Source organism: Fukomys damarensis, unplaced genomic scaffold, assembly GCF_012274545.1.
Source record: "Fukomys damarensis isolate Sample0158 unplaced genomic scaffold, DMR_v1.0_HiC HiC_scaffold_1, whole genome shotgun sequence".
Classification (NCBI taxonomy): Eukaryota; Metazoa; Chordata; class Mammalia; order Rodentia; family Bathyergidae; genus Fukomys; species Fukomys damarensis.
In genome coordinates, this window is record NW_022900913.1 from 786,244 (window position 1) to 805,206 (window position 18,963).

Here is an 18,963-nt window from a genome sequence, read left to right on the forward strand (position 1 = left end):
CTCCCTGCTGCCCATGCAGCTGGCCCCGAGGACAGGGGCTCTGCCCTGAGGTTGGGCTGCTGTGCTATGGACATGACCGCCACGGCACCACCCTATATTCTGTGCCAGGCTGTCCTGTGACCCCCCCATGAGGAGTGGGCAGCGACACACATCACTTCTGTGACCAAGGTCCAGGATCTGCGGTGTGGGGCCGCCTCTTCCTGAGCACCAGACCTGCCAGCCATGAGTGAGCTACAGTGAGTGGGTCTGCTGCAGCGGTCGGTGGAGGACAGTGACCCTGGGTCCCAGCAGCTTCTGTTCCTCAGGATGAGCCCATCGTGGCTCTGCTTCTTCCCTCTGCAGCTGAGCTCTCCACCGGCGGCCTCAGCTCACTGCAGACGGACATCCCAGGGGCCTCTGCTACAGCGCCTGTGCCTGGCCACCTCTGCTCCCAAACTAACAGACAAGGAAAGTGCTACTGGATCTGTCACTTGGCCTGGCCAGCAGTCTTCTGGGTGCTTCTTGAGGGATAAAGGCAGTGGGAAAGATTCTGGTACTGTGGAGAGTGAATCTCCTCACTCCTGACCTTCCTGGCTCTGGTGGGGTCCAGCCTGGCTGGGTGTGTGCACACACACGAGCAGCACATTGGTGGGCTAACCGGGCACTCACCTTCCAGGTCTCGGCACCTTTTACAGGAACACTTGGTGGTGGGGGGACCTGTTAGTTTGGGTGGGAAGTGTCCTCCTCAAGTCTCTGGTGTTCAGGGGCGGGGCTTTGGGAAGGCAACTGACTGTGGGGTGCTGGACTCACCGGGCTCATCCACCACTGAGCTCATGTTAGGAGGCGGGGCCTAGCGGAGGATACCATCCCTGGGGTGACTTGGAAGGGCTTCCTTTGCTTGACCCCAGCCCTGTCCTCTGCTTCCTGGCCACCATAAACCAGGCGGTTTTCCTCTGCTGTGGTTTCTTCCTTGGAGCCAACTGTGGCCTGCGCTCTCTGAAGCTGTGAGCACAAATACATCTGTTGTTTATCTTAGGCACTGAGTCACATGGATGAGTGGCTCAGTTTCGCCATGAGAATGCTCAGATGGGCTCGTGGCTGTGGCAGAATAACCAACACCACCTGTTGAAGGGCTAAGGCTCTGGGAGGGTTCGGGTGTCTGTACCCTACCTTCTCGTGGGAAGGGGGAGAGCCAGGACCCTGTGTAGTCGCCCCTCAGCCTCGTTACTGGGCAGGGTCTGGCTTCTGCTGAGGAGAGCTTGGTGGGGCAGGGTGGCGGAACACTGGTTGGTCACCTGCATGGCCTGTACCTCTGGCTACCAGGTAGCATGAGGCTCCACCTTTGAACCTTCTTTATTTCAAAACCCAAACATCTGATCCATTCCGAGGGCCAAGTTCACTTCCTCCTTCACAGACGGACTGGCAGCTGCTGCCTGCTTCTTTTCCTACAGTCTGAAGTTCACCTGATCCCAGAAGCCAGGCTGTGACCCCCAGTGTTTCGGAGGGTCTGTGGGGCCATTCCTCAGCTCTTTGACCCTTAAGTTCTTGGCTGGCTGCGAAAGACTGGAAGCAAAGTCCCTGTGCTCTCCACCAGTCAGTGTGTGGCCATGGCCTCGTGTGTGGGAGAGAAACCAGACATGGATGCCCGGGACAGAGGCCACGCCTGCTTTCTAAAGCCACCCTTGCTGCCAGGGAAGCAGCTGCCACAGACCAGGGAGGCCTGAGAGCTCTCATGGGTTTCCTACCAGCCCGAGTCACCTGCTGTCTCCCCAGTAAAGACACACAGCCTCACTCTGGGGTCTGCGCCATCATGCCGTTTATTCTGCTGGGAGGCCGGCTCTCCGCAGACCCCGCCTCCCCTATGTACATTCTCAGCCTAAGCAGAGGGGAAGGATCTGGAGGCACAAACATCCGTTCAGTCTGCGTCTCGGGGCTTTCTGGGTGGAAATGCACAACGGCACTTCAATAAACGCCCTTCATCTGCAGCCAGCGGGGGTGCCTGGGCCTCCCGCAGAACATCTTAGTTTACTGACCTCCTTCATGGGTCGCCTGCAGGCGTTCCTGTTTTAAAAATAATCAATGTGGGCATAGTGGCACACGCCTGTAATCCCAGAGCTCAGGAGGCTGAGGCAGGAGGATCGCTGGAAGTTCAAGGCCAGCCTGGGCTACACAGCGAGACCCTGTCTCAAAAAAATTAATCCTTCTGTGTGCTAGTTATAGAACCAGTACTGTCTACCTTCAGGGCACCCAGCATGCCAATCGCCCTGCTGATGTGACGTTGTCCCGCTGGTGACTGGGCTTGGTTTCCCAAGGCCCCCAGTGGAGAGACGCGGGCTGCGGGTCCATGGGAGTGGCACCCCCACGCCCATGCCCTGGCAGTCACTTGCTATGGCGAGGAGGCCCCAGTGTGTATCATTTCATCTTGGGAGTAAAAAACAAAATCCTCAGCAAGTTGGAGCTCTCTCAGGAAGGAAACCCCACCTGAGGGCGCCACTGTGCTTTGCAGGGCGGCTGTGACCAAGTTACCAGGAAGCGCAGAAAGGAGAGGTGGGACCGCAGCGGGCGTGTCCGAGCTGGTGGGACGGCGCACGGCAGGTGGCGCTCGTGGGGACACCAGGGCCCGCTGCCCGCTCCTGCCCAACGTGTCCGGCTGAGCCTGCACTACAGTGAAGCCTCCCAGAGCCTTGGTCTCTGAAACAGAGACACCAGACTGGAAGTTATAAGAAAGAAGGTTCAAAAGGGTGGAGACCAGAAGGCGGCCAGGTCAGGAGGGGAGGAATCCACCTGCAGGGGGGCACTGGCTGGAAGCGGGTGGCAAAGCCCCCACCGCCTTGGAGTCTATCAAAAGAGGGCCAATAAATAAATAACCTCTGAGCCCAACAGGAAAAACGAAGTAGAAAAACAATTTCTTTTTTAAAAAAATGCTGAATGTCTTCTGAAGTACCTAAATGAAGTTATAAAATACTTGTGAGCTCCCTCGAAAATATAGAAATGTTTAAAAAGCAGACATCGGCGCCTCTGCCATACCCCGGGACAGGCCACGCTGACACAGCACGGTGACCACAGCCAGTGCGGACGGGCAGAAAGGGATGGTGGTGGGGAGTGACAGAACTGCCCCAGGACCCCAGTAAGGCCAAGGTGCGTCCAACCCTCCCGGCTCTGCCACTCAAGACCCCTCGGAGAAACCGCACAGGCCCAGCCCCTGGACTCGGCCCGAGGACCCCTGCGTGGCGGGCAGAGGCCATGGGGGACAGGCCTGCAGTTGGAGGCCGGGTGCGGAAGAGGTCCCGGCCTTGGGTCCATGAGCCCTATTCCAGCTTCCTATGGCGAGGCTGCATCCCCAAGTCCGAGCTCTCGGGGCTGAAGTCGGTACAGAAACCATTGGGCATCGGTGTGACTGGCGTCTGGGTGCCGCCATGGAGGGGCTCCCAGTCAGGGTACAGGTACTCCTCGGCAAAGTCCGGGTTCAACTCTGCGAAGCTCTCGAAGTCAGCTGCAAGGACACAGGCACCAGTTGCTGGCACTCGAGGAGCCAAGGCCCAGGCGTGGGGTGCTCTCCCGAGTCTGGGCAGTGCCCCTGTTCCCTGGCAGGGAGAACCTGCTGCACACCAAGTCACGGTGACCGTCGAGGGCATGCTGCCTGACAACACCGTCCCACCCACCTGCGAGGCACTGGGGAGCAGCAGCGCCGGCCCAGCAGGATGGGAGGAGGCACTGCCCACTGCAGGCTGGGGACCTGGCAGAGACACAGTGCCGCCCTCAGAGCTGGGTGCTGCCCACATGGCAGACAAGGGCACTGGGCTCCCGTGAATAGCACTGCTGAGAGGGTGACTTGGATGTGGATGCCAGGGTGCCGAGAAAACACAGGCGCAACCTGTCGGCACTGACTGACATCTCTAGGCACGTGCACAGGGGTGGCGCCCAGTGGGCTCAGTGGGCCACGGCCACTGCCAGCCATCCATACCACGCCTGCACCAGCAAGTGTCCATGGAATTAGTGACAAAAGGGGGTGCTGTCTGCGAGATCCTGCTGTGTCCCCCCAGCCCCGAGATCCTTGCTGACAGCTCTGGCGGCCTGCAGGTGAAGACAGCTCCTGAGGTCTGGCTCTGCCTGTCCCCTTCATCCCTGATGGCAGCTGCTGCCTCTCACGGACCTGCTCACCCTCCAGACAGCAGGCAGTGTTTTAAACATGGACCCAGCCATGCTTGGAGCCACCCAGGGCCGGTGCTGTGGACACAACCCCATTACAGATCCCACTGGAGCCACCAGAGGGTCTCCTGGGGACAGCACTACCCGGCTGGGGCACGGGGACCCCCAGCTGCCGTGCTGTGCCCTCACTTCCTGACACACGTGCAGGCCAGGACAGAGACCAGGGCCAGGCCCGGGGGCTGGGCTCTGAGACCGGGGAGGGGACCCCACAGGCACAGGCAGGCAGGGCAGGTGGACATCCACCCCACAGGGGACTCTGCCTTGCCCTGGGTCCTGTGGCCCCTCCTTGGCCCTGGCTCCACTCACCAAACGTGATTCTCCCCTTCTCCTTGTCGTCGATGGCCTGGAACAGGCCAGTGACAGGGAGCTCTGCCACGCCCAGGGCGCTCCTGAGGATGCGGGAGAGGTGGTCCTCGTCAATGCTCCCATCCCCGGGTGTCCCGTACATCTGCAAGGCACAGTGGTCACCCCGGCTGCTCCCCACTGCCTGGGCCCTGGGAGCCCCGGCTGGGACAAGGACACCGATGACAGGGACTGTGACAGGTACGACACATGGGGGTGGAGGCAGGCACAGCTGCGGGAAACAAGAGCCAGGCCAGGTGACACTCCGCCCTGTCTACCCAGGGCAGCCTGAGGGCAGCTGACACGGGCCGCCGGCACCACCTGGAGGCCATGGGGAGAACTGCAGCGCCTCACTGTGCTGTGCTGTGAACCAGGAAGCAGTAGCCTGGGCCACAGCAGTCCAAGCCACCTCCTGAGCTGTGGAGGGCACAGGGCGCTTCTGCCCGGAGGGCTGTGGGAGGTACGGTGTCCCGGGAGGGCCAGGCCGCACACACAGAGCTCTCCCACACCAGCTGTGCTGTGACGCCCACCCTGGCCCTGCTTGCCTTGAATGCCAGCCGGATGGTATCCAGGGTCCGGGACGGCCGGCACACGACCGACAGGGCGATCACGTACTCCCGCAGGTCCATCTCGCCGCAGCCCTGTGGAGACAGCTCTGCTTGGCATCGTGGCATCTCAGCAGAGCCTGGCTGGTGGGAGCGGCCTCACAAGGGCCTGGAGAAGCTGGCGCCCGCACAGGCCCTGTGCATGAGGTGGGAGCCTGAAGGTGACTTCAAAGTCATCTTCTCCTTTTGTTTTTTGTTTGGTTTGAGACAGGGTCTTGCTATGTAGTCCAGGACTGTCTTGAACTCATGTTGCAGCCCAGGCTGGCCTGAAGATCCAGAGATCCTCCTGCTTCAGCCTTCACAGTGCTGGAATTATGGGTGTGCACTACCACACCCAGCTAAAACTCACATTTCTACGCAAACCAGAGCACTGGGGACCCTAGGAAGAGAGTGGGTGTGGGCAAGGGTCCCCTCTACTTTCAGAGCTGTCTCACACATTTGTACACAGAGAACCTTTTGCACTGGGCACCAGGCGCTCGCCCTGCCCGCCAAGCCCACCTCCTCGAACAGTGCAAACATGTCCTCCAGCGCTGCAGAGACCGGCACCTGCAGGCACGCCGCGAACTCCCCCAGGCCGACTTTCTCACCCCTCCGCATCTTCGCATTTTCTGAGTATTTGTCCAGATCCTTTTCAAGTTTTTCAGGCCTCAGCCTAAGCAAAAGCCAGAAGATTCCAATAAAACCACAGAGGCTGAAACAGGAGACTCACCATCCAGGGCAGCAGCGGCATGTGGCGCCTATCTTGCAGTCTAACAGTCCCGGGTCCCAAGCTGTAGACACCTGGGGAGGTGAACCCACATGCAGGCAGCCATGCCCAGCACCAGGGGTTTTAAGGCCCTTCTGCAGGGCCTGAAGTTGATATTTGAAAAACGAAAACAACATCGGTGATGCATGCCTGCCGTTCCAGCCCCATGAGCGGCTGAGGCAGGACTGAGTGTGAGGCCAGCCTGTGTGACCCAGGGAGACCTTGTCTCAGAATAAAACTCAAGGGCTGAGAAACAGCACGTGGTGGAGCGCATGCGTGGGACCCCCAGCCCCCCAAAGAGGCACCATATGCACAGTATGCATCGTGGCCTCAGCGTGGGCCCTGGGTCTAGGGCAGGGGTGGAAGAACTCACCCGAGGCTCCGCACCAGCCTGGCAAACTCCAACAGGCAGGAGTCGGTGGGAAGGCGTAGCTGTCCCCCTGCCAGTGCAAGCTGGCAGTCCTCAAATGTATAGTCGGTCACTGAAACGCCCAGGGCCCTGTGAGAGAGTCACTGTGTGCAGTAACGGAACTGCCAGGGCTGGGGACCCAGGGAGCCACTGTGATGTCTGCTGGGGTCCAGGAATGGGATCATGGGTGTCAAGGCTGCCAGGGCACCTGCCCCCACAGCGGCTCCCGGGCTCTGAGCCAGCAGTGACCACGGCTTCCATGCAGAGACCCAGCCTGGACAGCTTGGACACTATCGGCTCTGGGAGAAGCAAGCCTAGAAAGGCCTGCTCCCATCCTCAGCTCCAGGGACAAGAGAAACCACTCAGGGGCCCGAGGCTAGGGCTGCCCTCCCCTGCCCACCTGCAAGGCTGGGGCCTGGGGTGAAGCCCACTGTTCCTCAGCACACACGGTGCGACTCCCAGCCACCCAGCAGAAGTGTGGGCTGCACCCCCCAGCCCCCCCCCCACCAGTTTCCCTTGCCGGGCACAGGCTGGGAGCCTGCAGGTATGGACTGGGAGGCCACGTTGATGCCCCCAGGTCTGGGGATACCATGGCCCCCTCTAACTGAGCTCGGTCCCCTGATCTGTGTGTCCAGGAGAGCAACAGGAGAAGGTGTTGAGGAAGGGGCAGGCACAAGAGGATCAGAAGGACAGAGACCTTCAGAGCTCAGGAGAGGTACCCACATGTGGCCAACAGAAACCCTGCCAGGGCGCTGAGTCCCAGTCTCCGGAGACAGCAGTGGTTCAAGTCCCTGCTCGGTACCAGATGGGCGGGCTCCCTGTAGCCCTGAGCCACACTCGGGCTCTGCCTGGGTCCCACGTCCTTGCACCACACACATGGCTGTCACCCGCGTCCCGTGCAGATCCCACAGCGTGGGGCCACCTGGACACCCAGCGCCTCTGGCCACGCGAGTAGAACTCGCCCCTTCCTCTGCTCATGAGAACACATCTTGCAGGGCCCGCGACCCGGCTGCACCAGGCGTGGTGGCTCCTCGGCTCTGGAACATGCCACTTGGAGCAAGATTCCGGTCTTCGAGCAAACAACAGGTTGGAGCACCACCAGTCAGGTCGGGTGTCGGGCCCGCGCCAGTGTGCTGGAGTAGCCCCTGCACTTCCGGGGGACCTGTCCTTCCGCCCGTCGCGCCCGGGAGCCGCGCACACTCACTTGGCCATGACGCGCCGCACGTTGCTGGCGTAGAGCGCAGGGTTGATCCTCTCCTCGGCGGAAGGGCTGTACACGGGAAGGAACTGACACAGGGCTGCGGTCACTCCACTGTGCGACACCCACCAGCCAGACCAGGCAGGACCCTAGCACGGGGTGCCCACCTCAGGCGTCCGGCTGGGTCCTCCAGGGGCCCAGGCCGCAGCCCCCCAGCACCTACCGCAGCATCAAAACGACTTTCAAAAGGGTAAACTTCAAAATTTGGGGAAAGTAATTTTACTTTTCGTCCACCCGTTACTATGGTTTGTACGTTTTCTTAGGGTGGTGGCAGCACAGCATTTCGTTTTGTGCGTTTGTGAGCAGCAGCTCTTCAGGCCTGGGCCCCACCCAGGGGTCGGTAGGGAGGAGCCCAGCCCCGCCCCACCCCCGGGCTCCGCCCACTTTCCCGGCCAGCCCTGGGCCATTCTCCTCCACTGCACAGCACACTGGGAGGAGGAAACTAGGGCTCTCCTCGCTATTCATCCAGGACGGCTGTGTTTTTATTTTTCACATACACTTCAGAATCGGTGTGATAATTTCTAAACAATTTTTGTATGATTTTGACTGGAGCTGTATTTAAAAATTGTTATTTTAACAATGTTCCTTCTTTCACTAAGTAAAAATTATGTATTACCCTATTTACCAGGATCTTTTAACATTTATCTTGGCAGTGTTTTATGATTTTCAGTGTATAAGTTTTAGATATATGTTAGGTTTATCCTTAAATATTTGAATATAAAATTTTTTATTATTTTATTATACATCTGTTCTGAACTTCAATTTCGGATTATGCATTTGCTAGCATATAGAATACAATAATTGCTTTGCCTGTTGCTTTGGTATACGATCACGCTTAAAATCTGAGTAGGGTTATTATTATTCTTTTATACATTCAATGATATTTCAGATTTATCCCCAATTACTTTGCTCGCCTTTCCTTGTGCATCAGAAAATTTCCATGTAGGATCTTTATTGTTGAAGTACAGTTTTTAATAAAAATCTATTGTGATAAACTTAATACTTATTTGGCCCAAAAAACTAGTCTCTACGAATTATTTAATAAGTTTGTAATGATCTTAAAGTGGATGTGAAATTCAGGAACCTTTTTCTTTTTAAAAAAACTTTGTAGCGATATATCTCATACATTAAATTGTACAAAGTAGTTAAGTGCAATTTGAAGGGCAGTAGAAAACGGAATCATAAAACTATTATCTGCAAAAAGGACTGAAATATCGCCAGCACCTTAAACCGGGACAGCGACTCTGTGATGCACGTGGGAGCCCACTCAGACCTCAACGATGGCACCTGCGCTGCCCCAGCTGGTCTCCTTTCTGGGGCGTCACCAACACAGGGATACCTGGGGTCGCCACTCCGTGTCCCTCACGTGTGCCCCGCACCTGTGTGAGCCATGGCGCTGGGGTATTCTGTAAGGCCACCGGGCCTCTTTTCTCATAGAACAAGAGGTCAGGTCTGAATCAGAGCTGCTGGTGTGGGGTGGGGGGCGCGATCATCCGGCCAGAGCGCAGGCTCCGGTTCACCCAGGCTGAGTCGGGCTGTCTAAAACCCGAGCCACACATCAGCATCTGCCCTGAAGGCCCATCCTGCCCTCCATACCTCTGTCTGTGCAACCTGGGCCCACCTGTGCCTGCCTTGTTCCACAGTGTTGGGAGGGGAAAAGGATTCCGCTGAGGTCCTAAGGTATACCCCACTCATGCTTGACTTCAGACGCATGTGCTACCTGCTCCCTTTCCAACAGGCCACGCCTCAGGCTCTGTGATGCATGACCGAGTGGAGGGTGGACGTCAGCACCGAGACCCCAGATGAGACTGGGAGGCAGGTGGGTGAATACAACAGCAGTATTCATGTGCGGTAAAAATAAAAGCCAAAATGTTTATTGCCTATGTGGAAATTTTATACTCTCTTAGGCTACAGCAACCAAGAAAAAAGACAGATTTAGCTTCCTTGGTTGCTAGGATCCTGCCCAAATGGTTTACGAGCAAGCATGAGACAGGGAGGCGCTGACACGAGGGTCAGGAGCCGCTCGAGGGCCCGTGGAATGGAGACCGGCACAGGCTGCTCGGCACCGGGCACACACAGCCTGCACACACTGCACCCCCCGAAGCCCTGGGACACCCATCTACGCACCTCGATCTCCACCCGATTGTGGAACTGGCACAGCGTGAGCCACAGGATCTCCAACCTAGGAACACAGAGCAGACGGGTCATCGGCCAGGAGTGAGGTCCCAAGCCCCTCAGGGTGGCACGGTCTCTGAGCTCCGAGCCACAGCAGGGCCCAGGCCACGGGACTCTTCACCCAGCAGCCTGCACTCGGCCGTCTCTGGTCTGTCCAGTGAGCTGTCCTCTCCCACATCACTCTCCAGCCAGGACACTTTGTCCCCGGCATACCCACCCCACAAAGGGAGCACCGGCCTTTGGCCGCTCACACCCCAGCCCAAGCTGGGCTCCCATGGCCCCCCGACCGAGAGCTGGTCTTGGCCCCAGTAGGCAGCTGGCAGGTCCAGGCCTGGACTGACGCATACCTGCCAGGCTGACACTGACTGTCACCCCAAAGCACCTTGTGGCACTGGGCGTCCCCACCCTAAGCCAGTCAACTCAGCGTGGCCATCCCTGTCCCTTGAGTGGCACTCACGGCCCAAGAGAGCCCCGAAGTCTGTCTGCAGGCCACAGAAGCTGGCCAGGCCTCCCTTCCGACACCAGGGCCACCGGCCGCACAGTGGCCGCATAATCAGAGAACCTCAGCACTTCCACTGGGCCGAGATGGGGAAGCCTAGTCCCCAGTGTGGGGGCTGGAACTGGCCACATGCATGCCTGTTAACAGCACACAGGGTTGCCGAGTGGCCCTAGTGCTCACACACAGGGCTACAGGATGGGGTATGACTTACGCTCCGGGCCCTTGCCACGTCCACGTGATGGTGTCCTGGGGGACAGACGGGGCAGGGTCACCACATGCAGCTGCCCTGCTCCCAGCCCCTCTTCTGTGCCCATCTGGGGTAGAGCTGGATGCTTGTACTCCTCGCCAGGCCTGAGGATCTGGGCCTCTCAGCCCTGAGGTCCCAATCCAATGCCCGCGGCACACTGTCCCCAGGTCCTGTCCCGGAGCCTGCAGGGTCAGCGCCCCTCTGGGGAGCTCAGGAGCACCTGTTCCACCCCTATGAGGCTGCCTCCGGGCTCACTCCTCTGAGCTGGGGTGCCCTACGGTCTCCCTAGAGTGCTGGGCCCCACTGTCCTTCTTTTGCTTTGTTTTCTCAAAGGAAACCTCCACCCTGGACAGAGGCCCAGGAAGGGCTGCTAGCTACAAAGCCCCTTGTTTGGACTCCGCAGCTCCAGGCACTGGAATTGGGACATAGAGTGTGAACCAGGCACCTTGAACCCAAGACTCGGGACTGGCCACATGGGAGGAGAGGACAGGGCACATGTGAGCCCATGACCTGCCTCTCTGGCTATGCTGTGCTGTCCACTTCCATCAGTGGACAAAGGACACAGCAAGCTGGGGGCACCGAGCACCACAACCCACGCAGTCCGTGCCCATGCCAGTCCCGGAAGCCCAACTCACCAGCCTATTTGGGTATCGCAGCACCACAGGCTGCACCGGGACTCCGGGGATGAATGCACCTGGTGGGGAAGGTGCTGTCTCAGGACACGGGGCAGCGTGCACAGGTGTCTGCACCGAGTCCCTGGCTCAGCCCTTCCTGGTGATACAGGACTGGTTTCCAGGAACACAACCTCAAACACCCAGATAGGCCAGGTGTCTCCACAGAAGCAAGCAGAGGGGCCGGCACCTGTGGGGTCCCCATTGGGATCAGGGTCTCCCCCAGTGCCCTGGGGCTGGGGACACAAGACATGCATCACAATGGGGCAGGACCACCAGCCCAGGCTGCTCTCTGCCGGGCAGCTGCGTTGGAGGCTCCTCCTGGGCCGGGACGCTGTCCCCATCCTCTCCACCTTCCAGGCCAGCTACGCACTGTGCCCTCGCGGGTGATGAGACCCGGCCTGCTCGTCACAGTCACAGCTCTCTTCAGATCTTGTTTTTCGGAAGGAGTGCAGGTGTCAGGAGTGCCAGATGTGGCGGCACAGGGGATATCACAGGAGGAAGGGCCACTGTGCCCAAACCGAGGCAGCATCTCGTCCCCAGGCGTCTGCAGGGCACCTGCAGGGCCAGTGCTACTCTGGAGTGAGGGGAGCTTGCGGAGCCACTGCTCAGCTGGCCTGGAAGACCCTGGCCCCGGACCACCGGGGAGGGTGGGGCCTGTGCTGGTGTCCAGGCTTGCAGGGGCATCTGTCACTGAGGCCACCTCTGTCCAGCACCAGGGCTTCGTGTGATGGCCTGGCTGGGTTCTGCCTTGCATGCGGGGCTTCCTCTGCAGCCAACAATGCAGGCTCTGCCTTCCTACCCACCCTGCAGCAGGCAGGGACACCTGGGAACACACACACCAGGCATTCTATGTGTCCAAGTGGAGAGGCCCTTATGCCAGGGACGTGGCAGAGCCCAGAGCCCCGGACATGCATGCCGGTGAGAACACCCCTACCCCACAGGTCTGGTGGGGACCCCCATGAAGCACCATGTCCGCCTTGGGCGACCACGGAGTCCACTGCCCCAGTGATGTCAGCAAGGCTCAGTGTAACGGGAGAAATCTCAGCCACAAAGTCCTCACATGCAGCCTGGGTCTCGTGCAACACGTGACGTGATCACGCCAGCTGCATGCTAGCAGTGGGACGTGGACAGCGGCAGGTTCTGGCTGGCGCAGGCAGTGGCAAGGGTGTCCTCTGAGGGAGGGACCCGCCTGCAGTGCTCAGCAACTCCTCCCAGACTCCAGGACACTGAGAACGGAGGTTGCAGGGTCTTCAGCGATGCTCACGCTGGCGTGTGTCCACGGTGACAACTGCGCAGGTATAGAGCATGTCTTGGATGTCACAGCAGTCTCTCCCGGCCCAAGGGACTGAACCTTCACAGAAATTCCGCCTAAGGCTGGCAGGCACCTTGGGTGTGCTGGCCTGGGGCTCCTCAGGGTCCCTACGGCAGGAGCACGTGGACCCTGGGGTGCTGACCACCCACTGGGCAGGGACAACTTGCCACACTACTTGTGCCTGGCGGTCACCACTTATCCTGAGTGCCCACCTCTCAGGCGCACCGTGCATGACTACCCTGGTGTCAGGTGCTGGGTGCTGATCCCTCTTCATTTGTCAATTCTTTCTTGTGTGGCACATGTGGGCAAGCAGCTCCGATGAGCAATGCCAGGGACTATCCCCCAGGAGACACCAATCAGGCAGGACGTTTCCATGTCCAGGGAGAAGACAGGCTGCAACCCATCCTCTGGCACATGTCCTTCAGGAAGGGAGCCAGCCCCGCCCAGCAGGCTGTTCTCTGCTTGTGGCCCTGGGGAAATGGCCAGTACAGGCCAACACAGGCAGGAAACAGTCCCAGGGAAACCGGCCTGACTCGCAGGCTATGCCCGGGTGAGGGGTCCAGAGAGTTGGCAGAGTCGGCCTCACAGCCCAAGAAGCCCACCCCACCCTGCCCCTGTGGCAGTTGGGCAGGAGGGCAGGGGTGAGGTGGGGCACAGGGCTCTGCAAAGCGTGAAGGCGGGGAGTGGTGCAGGGCCAGCACGTGTGAGGGACAAGGCGGCGGGGGGGTTGCCCACAAGTCCCAGCCCAGGCAGCAGTCAGGGCGCTGCATCTGCCCACCCCACAGCAATGCTGCAGAGAGGGTGTGGGACCCAGTGCCAGGCTCCTGTGTATTCGGGGTCCCCCCGCTCTTGGGGTCTGCACCCTGTACATGGGAAACGCTGGATGGACAGGGCCCATCCTGCCAGGCCTCATGTACACGAGGGTCTCACTTTGAGCCTCTCCCCCTCATCAGCAGTGCGTGCAAGGCAACTTTGGCCTCCACAAATGCCACAGCCCTCCACAAGAGACCGACTTTTCCTAGAGATCCCCGAGATGCCCAGCATACAAAGGAAAGCAGAAAGGTCTCTCTCCTGCCAGGTGAGCCACACCACCCTAGAGGGCTGGGCCAGTGCAGGCCCCTAGCCCCCAACCCTTCAGCACTTCTCTCCTCCTGAGGGGAAACAGAAGATGAAGAAAATTACATACCTGGCTTGAAGGTAATCAGGCAGGTCCTGTTGGTACAAGTTCCTTCTGGGAAAATCATTATCTTCAAACAAGAAGACAGAGTCAGCATCAAATGCCCACATGCTGATGTGGTCCTGACCCTGACTAGACCTCCACTCCCAGGCGCCTCCAGTGGAAAATCGGGGTGCGCCATGGGCATGCGCACAGACCACTCTAGCTACAGGTCCACCGAGGTGGGGGGTAGCAGAAGCAACATCTCTCCCTCCCACTGCCACGCACACACGTGGTCTTTCTACCGCATGCCTGGAATCAGGTTTGTCGGGTGCGCACCTCTCAGGCACACGGGGAAGAGCACGAGACCAACCCTGAGCCACTGTCAGTGCAGCACATGCCTGCAGGAGGCAGCCACCCCAGTCACGGGGACAAGTGCAGGGGACAGAGGTGCAGTAGCACAGCTGGGCCAGGGGGACCCCAGAGCCAGCGGCGAGGAGACAGTGTGCAGGCGCCCTCAGAGGCATGAACTGAGTCTGCTTCCCTGCAGGCAGGAAGTGCAGCCCCCAGGTGTCTCAGTCCGGTGCCTCGGCATCCCAGGATTCGGGGCCCACGGAAGAGGCACCTGTGGGTCTGAGGAAGTCACTGCCCCCAAGGGGTCATGGGACCAGCAGCCTGCCAACAAAATCTCTGCTTCTAACATGGGCTCCAGACCCAGAGCACGCAGCACACACAGTGGGGTCATGCACAGCCCTGTCACTTGCGGCTACCACAGGACTCAGATTTGGGACTGTTCCCAGGAGGGCAGACCAACAGCCTGATTTATAAAACCAATGGTTCAACAACTCTGACCCTCCAAGAATTGTTTCCTTGTATCTTTCAATTGCGTATCCCAAACCAAAGCTTGGGAGACACGGCACATTCGTGGGTCTGCATACTCGAACCAAAGACAACGGCACAAACTGCAGTGCCACCCCAGAGAAAGAGGCCCAGCTTCCGCCACTCTCAGTCCACACTGCTTAGAGACCGCAGGCACACACAGGGCAGGGTTACCTGCGGCCACTTTCCACCCGACTGTGCCCGGCTCCTGATTTCCTCCACGGTTTTCCTGCGAGAATCCTGGTCGGACCGGGACACGAACACTGGCCGTATGTACCGTATCAGGGCTGTACAGGGTGGAGACAGTGTTGGCCCATGGCACCCTGACGCAGCAGGCCTGGGGCGGGGCCTGGGGAGACCTGTGGCCCCAGAGACTCTGGGCCGCACCGGGCTGACAGTGAGGAGTCAGGAAAACCCGACCTTCCAGGAAATCCCCAGGCAGGAGCCCTGTGTTCCTGGAAGGCAGCAAGCCACCTTGTCAGGGAAGGGAGCAGAAGGTGCGCACTCGCAGGGCTGAGCCCCAGGGCCAGCGTGGAGGGCAGACATGGCCCCCGGGCAGTAGGCGGCTATGCTCACCCGCCTGGTGTCAGGGACCAGCCCCTCGCATTCCCTACAGGCAGGCTGAGTTCTGAAGCCTGGGACCCCTGCGTGGGACCTCGTCTGGAAATGGCGCTTGCAGGCAGTCAGGTCACGCTGAGGCCATGCTGGGTGGCCGACAGTGGCCCTGACCCAGTGACTGGGGTGCCTCCATGGTGTGGCAGAGTCGGGAGCGAAGCCTCAAGGGCAGATCGGGCAGGCAGCTCACACAGGAGCACATGTGGTACCCACAGAGGCCCAGGGCAGGGGGAGATGAAAGACACTGTCCCTGCCCACACTGGCTGCTCCTTCCTGGCACAGGGGTCCAGCACCACCCTGGGGGCTGGGGCCCAGCTCGGCCCTGCCATCCCCCGAGAGGTGAACCGCACAGACCCTGCATCCCCACCCGGAACCCTCTGCACGGGGATCCCATGGAGGACCTGGAAGCGGCTTGAGACCCCAGACCCTGCCAGGACCCTGGAGCCTCCCGAGGTCTCCAACAGCCCCCACGCACTCGGGGTTTCCCCTCCCTGCCCCTGGGTCCCTCACCCACTCCCAGGGGTCGCCCCGGCCTCTACTTTCTCATGGGTCCCCACCCAATCCCGGGGCTCACTCACTTCCCCAAATTGGGATGTCCCTGCTTTCCGCCTTCATCACAACAGAGGACATGGTCATGGTGACAGGAATGGCGTCAAAGTAGGACGAGTGTGGTGCCAGAGTGAGGATGGCAGCCTCACTGGGCAGTGCCTGCCGCCCCTTCACGGCCACTCGGTGGAAGCCGCCCGCGAACCACATGGCGCGCATGATGGCCTTGAGCAGGACACCCACGAGCCTGCAGGACAGCACGGGTCAGGTCAGGTCAGGCACCGGCGGGGAGGGCAGGGGGCTCATGCACCCACCCTGGCGGTGGAGGGACACATCCATGCGTGACTGGACACCAGCCGGGTGCAGAGCCGACAGTCCAGCTACCCATGTGCAGGTGGGGACACCACTAAGCCACTGAGCACGGGCTCTGAGCCCCGAGGCTGGGCCTCAGAGCACCAGGCGTGCTGCTTCTGGGAGAAGGGGGAGGGCGGACAACAGTGCAGACAGAGCGCTGGCTGCCTGTGCCTCAGGAGATGCGTGAGGACGCGGGGTCCTTCCCATCTCTCTGCTTGCCAAGCTCCAGCTCAGTCTCTCAGCCATCAGGAAGCCACGTGTGCGCCTGGCCCACGAGGACATGAGCCGCAGGAGAGCCAGGACCCACTGGCCTTGGCAAGAGGGCAGCCAGCATGGGGCAAATCGCTTCGCAGCAAAGTAGAAGCCTAAGAGGGGGCTGATTTCCCAGGGGCCTGAAGCCCTGTGGAGCTGCACCAAGGCCAATCAAGAGGGTACAGAGCCCTGGGGGTCCCGACAGGACCTGTGCCAGTGGCAGGATAAACAGTCACTGTGGTTACGACCTACGCACTCCTGAACTTCAGCTGAACACTCCCCAGTGCGCTTTTCTGCACGCTGGCTTCGCAATGCAACACATACAAAAATAAAAGCCAAGAGGCAACAAATGCCACCCACGAGCAGGAGCCGGGGCCTGGGCAGGCCAGAGGCGGAAACCCGGAGCAGCTGCATCCCTGCAAATCTGTAGGTGCATCCGGCAGGAGGAGCGGCCAGGTAGAAGGGCCCTGGGGCCCAGACAGCCAGTGGCCAGCGCTGGAGAGCCGAGGCCACCAAGCGCACGACTCTGCAAGAGCAAGAGCATGGCCCTCAGTGCTTACGGATGCACAGCCCGGCAAAGGCAGTGGCTGTTGGGGCACCTGTCTTGCACACATAGGAGCGCTCTGCAGCGGACACGGTGGCGAAGACCGTGGTGGCCACTTACCACCTGCGGAAGCCAGTGGGTCATTCTGGAGCCACCGTGTTGGCACAGTGCCCAGAACACGGCTGCCAGCGCCTCAGAGTCCTGGAAGGGTCGGGGAGCACCCTCAGCATGGGAGCTGGAGTTGGGGAAGATGGTGCTGGGAAGGTGGCAGGGTCGAGGCTGGGGCCCCTCCAACAACTGCTACTGAGAACCGGAACCCTGAATCTTTCCCCAAGCTGCAACCTGCATTTGGAGCTCCACCCCCAGCACTGCTCAGCTCTGGTTTGGCCTGGCTATATCTCATGCCAAATTCCTGTTTCATGGTTATAAGCTTGTCAACAGGACCTCAAGGTTAAACACCTCTTCAAAGAGAATTCAGAAAGCCCAGGAAGGCAGAAGGAAGCAGTGATGACTCCACCCACCCCTGGTGACGGCACCAGCACTGACACAGGCTGGGGTTTGAGTCCTCTGCACATGGCCTGTCTCTAGCTCAGGGCTGTGGCGGACCTGGGGTCCCTGCCCCACCACCCTCCCACTCCTCTGCGGGTCTGACCAGGACTGTGGTCCCAGGGCCTGGAGTAGATGCAGAGCAGTGGCGCTCCAGGGAAGGCCGAGCTGGACACGCCTGAAGAGACTGCTCGGCTCCAGGGCTACGTGGCCCCCCACGGCCACTCAACTGATAGCGCAGGTGCAGCTGTGCTCCAGCAAAGCTTTATTTACCAAGGCCGGGGCAGGCAGGTGTGGTGTAGCTGTGTGCCAGCACCTCTGCAGCCACTAATGTGTCTCCTTTAGCAAAAGGTGTCCAGCTCCACGACTGTTTGGCAGTGCCCGCACACAGCTTGTGAGGCGTATAGGGTGCCTGCCACTTACATGTGGTGTCAGGATCTCGGAAACCAGGCAACACGGCACGTGGCTCAGGTCTCAGTGGTGCTGTGTGAGCTCAACTGCGTGGTTCAGGACCTGGTACAGGACCAGCGTCGGCACCCAGCGCTAGAGGCTAGGGGGTCGGGAGCTGGGCGTGACAGGTGTCACCACAGAGAGGGGAGCTGGGCAGGGGTCTCACACGGGCTCACTGACCCTGGACCAGAGACGTGGTGACCCTCACCTCAGCCACTTTAATACCCGGCTTGGCCAGGCTGCCAGGTGCCAGCTGCCCCAACGTTGCTGCCACCCAAACCCTGCCCTCAGATGGGAACAGGGGTCTCCTGGGCATGAGGCCCATGTCACCGAGCTGCTCCACTCCAACAGCGTGGCTACTCAAAGTCCAGGGTCCAGGGGCTGGGCAGCCAGGAAGCTGTGACCAGTCTGCAGCCACGAGAGGCCGCAGCAGGGGGACCTATTTCCTGAGCCTCAGGGCAGGTCGGGGACAGGAAGAGCTGGTGGGCTCCAGAGGAATCTGCAGGAGGCTGGCAGGGACCCCTGGAGCACAGGCAGGGCTCTTGCTGGGCAACAGCAATCTCTACCTGCCCTGCAGTCCCTGCACATGAGGTCTCCAGGGCCACTCACCTCCGCCACAGCGCTGGGGGCTGCTCAGGCTCCTTCTCAGCAGGACCCAGTGAGGCCACGAGCGCCAAGGGCCAGGCCAGCAGCATCATGAAGGCGGCGAACAGAAGCCGGATGGGGAACAGTGTCAGTGTCATGAAGGCCACCTGGGGGCACAGCGATACCATCTGGAGCCTGCCCCCAGGACGTGGGCCTGCTGGAGCCCAGCCCCATGCAGCCTGCCCCCATGGCCCCCACACCCTACCTCCTGGCACCAGCACCAAGTATGCTAGGGACAGCGTGGTGGAGCTGTCCTTGCACGAGAAGCCACAGAAGTCTTCTCAAAGACCACACCCTCTGGTCCCTCCTGTACCTGGAGCCTCCCTCCTGTCTGTGAGGCTGCAGGGAGAGGCCTCAGGAGCTGCAGGGACAGGTGCCTGACCTTGCAGCCACCCATGCAGCGCCAGGGACCTGATTCCCCTTCCTATGTGACACACTTCCAGGTGGGACCTGATGGGGTGACCTGGACCTGGGCTCTGTGGCCAGGCGATCCCGGTCGGGGAGAGCATGGAAAGAGCCCAG

General features: G+C 60.1%; 1 protein-coding gene across 2 annotated transcripts; it reads right to left on the reverse strand.

The window, feature by feature from the left end:
- Window positions 1-1,773: 1,773 nt before the first annotated feature.
- On the reverse strand, window positions 1,774-18,566 carry Lpcat1 (lysophosphatidylcholine acyltransferase 1). Of its 2 annotated transcripts, XR_784173.2 has the most exons (14): window positions 18,406-18,566; window positions 15,683-15,897; window positions 14,664-14,776; window positions 13,641-13,701; window positions 11,104-11,162; window positions 10,433-10,467; window positions 9,675-9,729; window positions 7,494-7,576; window positions 6,254-6,379; window positions 5,634-5,787; window positions 5,076-5,171; window positions 4,495-4,636; window positions 2,461-3,472; window positions 1,774-2,040 (listed from the first exon to the last, which is right to left on the reverse strand). XR_784173.2 is itself a non-coding variant. In XM_010643440.2 (13 exons), exons 1-13 carry the CDS (start codon window positions 18,537-18,539, stop codon window positions 3,288-3,290), a joined length of 1,458 nt encoding a protein of 485 aa, XP_010641742.2. In that variant the 5' UTR covers window positions 18,540-18,566; the 3' UTR covers window positions 2,111-3,287. The 2 variants fall into 2 exon arrangements, 1 of the variants encoding a protein (XP_010641742.2); XM_010643440.2 differs by lacking the exon at window positions 1,774-2,040 and having other exon boundaries at window positions 2,111-3,472.
- Window positions 18,567-18,963: the final 397 nt, after the last annotated feature.